The sequence below is a fragment of the Sprattus sprattus genome (assembly GCF_963457725.1).
Source record: "Sprattus sprattus genome assembly, chromosome: 13".
Taxonomy (NCBI): Eukaryota; Metazoa; Chordata; class Actinopteri; order Clupeiformes; family Clupeidae; genus Sprattus; species Sprattus sprattus.
In genome coordinates, this window is record NC_137911.1 from 11,476,303 (window position 1) to 11,480,109 (window position 3,807).

General features: G+C 43.8%; 1 protein-coding gene across 1 annotated transcript; it reads right to left on the reverse strand.

Annotated features, from left to right (window-relative positions):
* Positions 1-1,749: 1,749 nt before the first annotated feature.
* noto (notochord homeobox) lies at positions 1,750-2,737 on the reverse strand (the record flags this gene model as incomplete). The annotated part of the gene is made up of 3 exons (XM_080850168.1): positions 1,750-1,950; positions 2,063-2,247; positions 2,371-2,737. The coding sequence occupies 3 exons, from the start codon at positions 2,735-2,737 to the stop codon at positions 1,750-1,752; spliced, it is 753 nt and encodes a 250-aa protein (XP_080706294.1).
* Positions 2,738-3,807: the final 1,070 nt, after the last annotated feature.

Genomic DNA, 3,807 nt, shown 5'->3' on the forward strand with positions numbered 1-3,807 from the left:
TCTTTTTCTACTACCACACATTGTAACAATTTTAACATTTCCTCCAACTGAATTAAGTTTGAAACTTAGAATAAACATTTATATAGCCCTGGAAGTGTGTGCAACAGCTGGATATGAAATGAACCAGTGTTGATACAAGCACAGGGCCTCAAACACTCGCAGCCAAAGTGGCTGTCAAGTGAGGTACAGTACAATTACATGGTTGATTGAAGACAAGACATCCTCAAGACCAGCCCAACATTTAAATTCTACTTGACTTCAATGCTAGATGGCTGAGATGCCCACAGGAGTGTAGCAGGAGATAGCAGCAGAATCACATTCTGGTTCAAAAGGTGCAACCCAAATGAAATTGAAGTGTCTTCCACCCTGTACCGATACGTTCTGGCTCTGCCTGAAGCCCCTCCACATGGATCCCTTGGTCACCACATACTCTGTTGAATGGGACCCTCCCCTTTGGCCTCTTACCGTTCATGCTGGTAAAAATAGATTGGATTTGTATGGAGTACTACTGAAATGAAATGCATTGCCTGTATGTATCCATTCAGTAGAGTGAGTATCTTTACGGTATTTTTAAAGATCGATAAGCAGTGCTAGATGGATAAGCAGTTCATGCTAGATACCCCTGTCAGGGATGAACAGGGCTCTGCTAACAGGCTTTAGTTTGGAAATCAGATCCCGGGAAACAGCACAGCCTGCACTGTCTCACAGCCTCCACACTCTGTCTCCACCTCCATCTCTCTCTCTCTCTCTCTCTCTCTCTCTCTCTCTCTCTCTCTCACACACACACACACACACACACACAAACATGCAGAAATTATAACTATATGCCTAATTTTCTCCCTCTCATCCCCTTCTGTTATTCTGCCATCTGTTGCCATGGCTAACTCCATGTAATTACTTTCCACAATTTAATATTACCAACACTGAACCTGCAAGTGACTAACCACTAATGACCGCAGACAGAGTTAGTGAAAGATTACCCTACGAAAAGAGAAAAAAAAGATCTATCTCTGTAGAAATGTATATAGTGTAGAGACTAGCAATGAAATACCACTGGTAGATCTTTTTGTAGCGCGTTCTGTGACTATTTCCTCCCGTAATGTTACTGCTTGTATACTGCTGTTTTTTTAACACCTAATTAGTGATATAGCATACTGTGTTCCAGTCTAGTCTAACTGAAGTTGTATGAATAAAAGAGAACAAGAGGTAGAGAGGTAAAGAGAGAGAGACAGACTATGGATATCTCTCCATGCACATTCAATGAATGCCTGCTTCCAGGGCTACTTCTCAATGTCAAGACCCTATCTTGGTTTCACTTTTTTTGGATTTCTTTTGAGGACTGTGGTAAATTACTGCTGACAGCACATCACCAGGTTAATGGCCCTTGCATGTCCTTTTCAGTCTTTGTGTGCTTTATCAGGAAGAGCCACCACACTTTTTTCTGGATTTTTACGAGTGGTAACCATTTCAAAGTACTCAGATTTCATCCTAGATATTATACAATTCAGACCAAGAAACATAATAGTTTTAAAAATAAACTATATTTTGCAATGGCAAACAAACAATCTCATTACAAAATGGAAACATCTCCATATAAAAAAACGACATTGTAAAAGTAGACACTTAAATATAGATCTATATCTATTAATTAAATATTTTGTACAAATAGATAAACTCGGCCCTGTATCTGTCGGGCCACTGGATTATTTACAACAGTTCTTGGGCTTGTTTTTGGACCACGGTATCACTTTAGCAGTCGCTGATAGAGCCCTCAATGTCGATGTCCGACTCGTTGCTGAAATCTTCATCTTCGTCCCCCTCATCCTCACGCCCTTGGGAACCGGGACTCTTTGGCGGAGCGGCAAGTCCGAGTTTAGCCAGTTTTGCCTGTTGCTGCTCCAAACTCTGCTTGCGCCATTTGATGCGACGATTCTGGAACCAGACCTTAACCTGATGAAGCAATGCAAAAATAGATTAGTTCAATGAAAAATGCTGTGGAAATGGCGTGTATAAAGTTAACATTAGTGTACCTGGGAAAACATTATTGGGTGTGATAACTTACTTGAGCTTCGGTGAGTTGTAGAGAAGTAGCCAGGAGGAAGCGCTCAGAGCCGACCATGTACTGTTGCCGGGCGAACTCCTTCTCTAGTCTGGACAGCTGTTCGTTCGTGAAGCTGGTGCGCATACGCTTGGACTTGCCCGCCTTGTGTTTGAACATGTGTACACCGTTTTTCGTCATGGCCGCTTCTGTGGGACAGGAGGAAGGATTAAGCGTTAGAGGCATGTTTTGCAAAGTAGAACGGTATGCAATTTATACGCATCAAAGGGATCACATTAAAGGCACTCATAAGATGATTTGTTTCTATTTACCTTGTGCGTAAAGAGGACCACGGCAGGCGGTTTGGTAGCCGTAGGGAGGGCAGTAGTAGACAGGGTATCCAGGCTGAGTGTGAACCAAGCTCGGGCTGTACATGTAGTGTGGCAAAGGCGAGTGCATCTGTCCATGATAGACAGAACCCAGGGTTGAGGGATACTTCACATTCGCTGTGAGGCTGGTCTTTTCTCTTGCGATGGTGTCTGGTTTGGAGAGCAATGCATCGATAGTGAAGGCTTTCCCCATGCTTGGTTTCGACGGCGACACACTACAAGGAGTGCTTCCGTAGTCTGCATAGAGTGACCCTCTAGGACGCACGGAGTAGCCACAAACGGATCCAAGAGGCCTGGCAGGAACATGCATGTTGAATAAATGAAAATAAAAACGGTTGAAAAACGAAACTTGTTGTAGGTCCTTGTGTGGAGCTCAGTAGGTGCTTCTCTCTCTGAAGTAAGTGGGATGAGTGCTTCCGTGCTCAGGCCAGGCGGCTTTTATGCCCGCCTGCGTCCAGAGGTGTGAACAGGCTCCCACTGCGCCTTTGTCTTTCAAAGTAGCAGATGAGAGAAACCAGCGACGCTACAAGGTATCCAATTAACTGATGGAGTTGTAACAGGCTGGGATTGTCAAACATCCTAATAGCCCTTTCCATGACAAGAACCAAGAGGAAGCTCGGTCACTGAGCGGGGGTTCGGTGGCAGGGGGTCGGGATTTACTACAAATTCCTGCGTGGATCTACTCCCGAGTTGTAATCATGACCGCTGAGAACGCATTGATGTCTGCAAATCATCTTATTTCGAGATTCAGAAATCAAAGGCAGCCGCTAGATGCACGGCACAGCGGAACAAATAGCTTTCACAAGCACAGACAGAGACGTAAAAGAAAGAAGCACGGGTTTTAAATCACAGTATGGAGACAGAGCTGAGTTTAGCACCATCCTAAGTTACTGGCCCTATCATGCCCTAAACCCATGCAAAGCCAAGTGATAATCAGCTGTTCATTTTTTTTTATGTAAAATTGTACTACAGTCTGTCATTAAACGGTCATTATATTTTTAAACTTAGTTAACTCTCTTTGGTTGAGTTTACGAAGGCATGTCCCTAGATTTAATACTCCCTGTATCTGTTGTATCCTATAGGCTACCATTAAAACAAACATACTGATCACCATCTCCTCCCCTTTAGGAGAGAAATTGCCGTGCGAATGGCACTTTTTTTGCCGAGGTGTGTATAAGGTGTGTGTTTTTGCAGTTCGGGTGTCGAGGCCGTAAATTGGAGAGGAGAAACGGTGCACCTGGGCGTTATAGTTCTCGCTTGGGGTGTTTGGAGACTAATCGGGCTGTTGAGATGACTAACTGGCTGAAGTGTAATTCCCAGGGACTTATATTCATAATTGAACGGATCAGTTTATAGCCTTTTATACAAATGATCTCTACG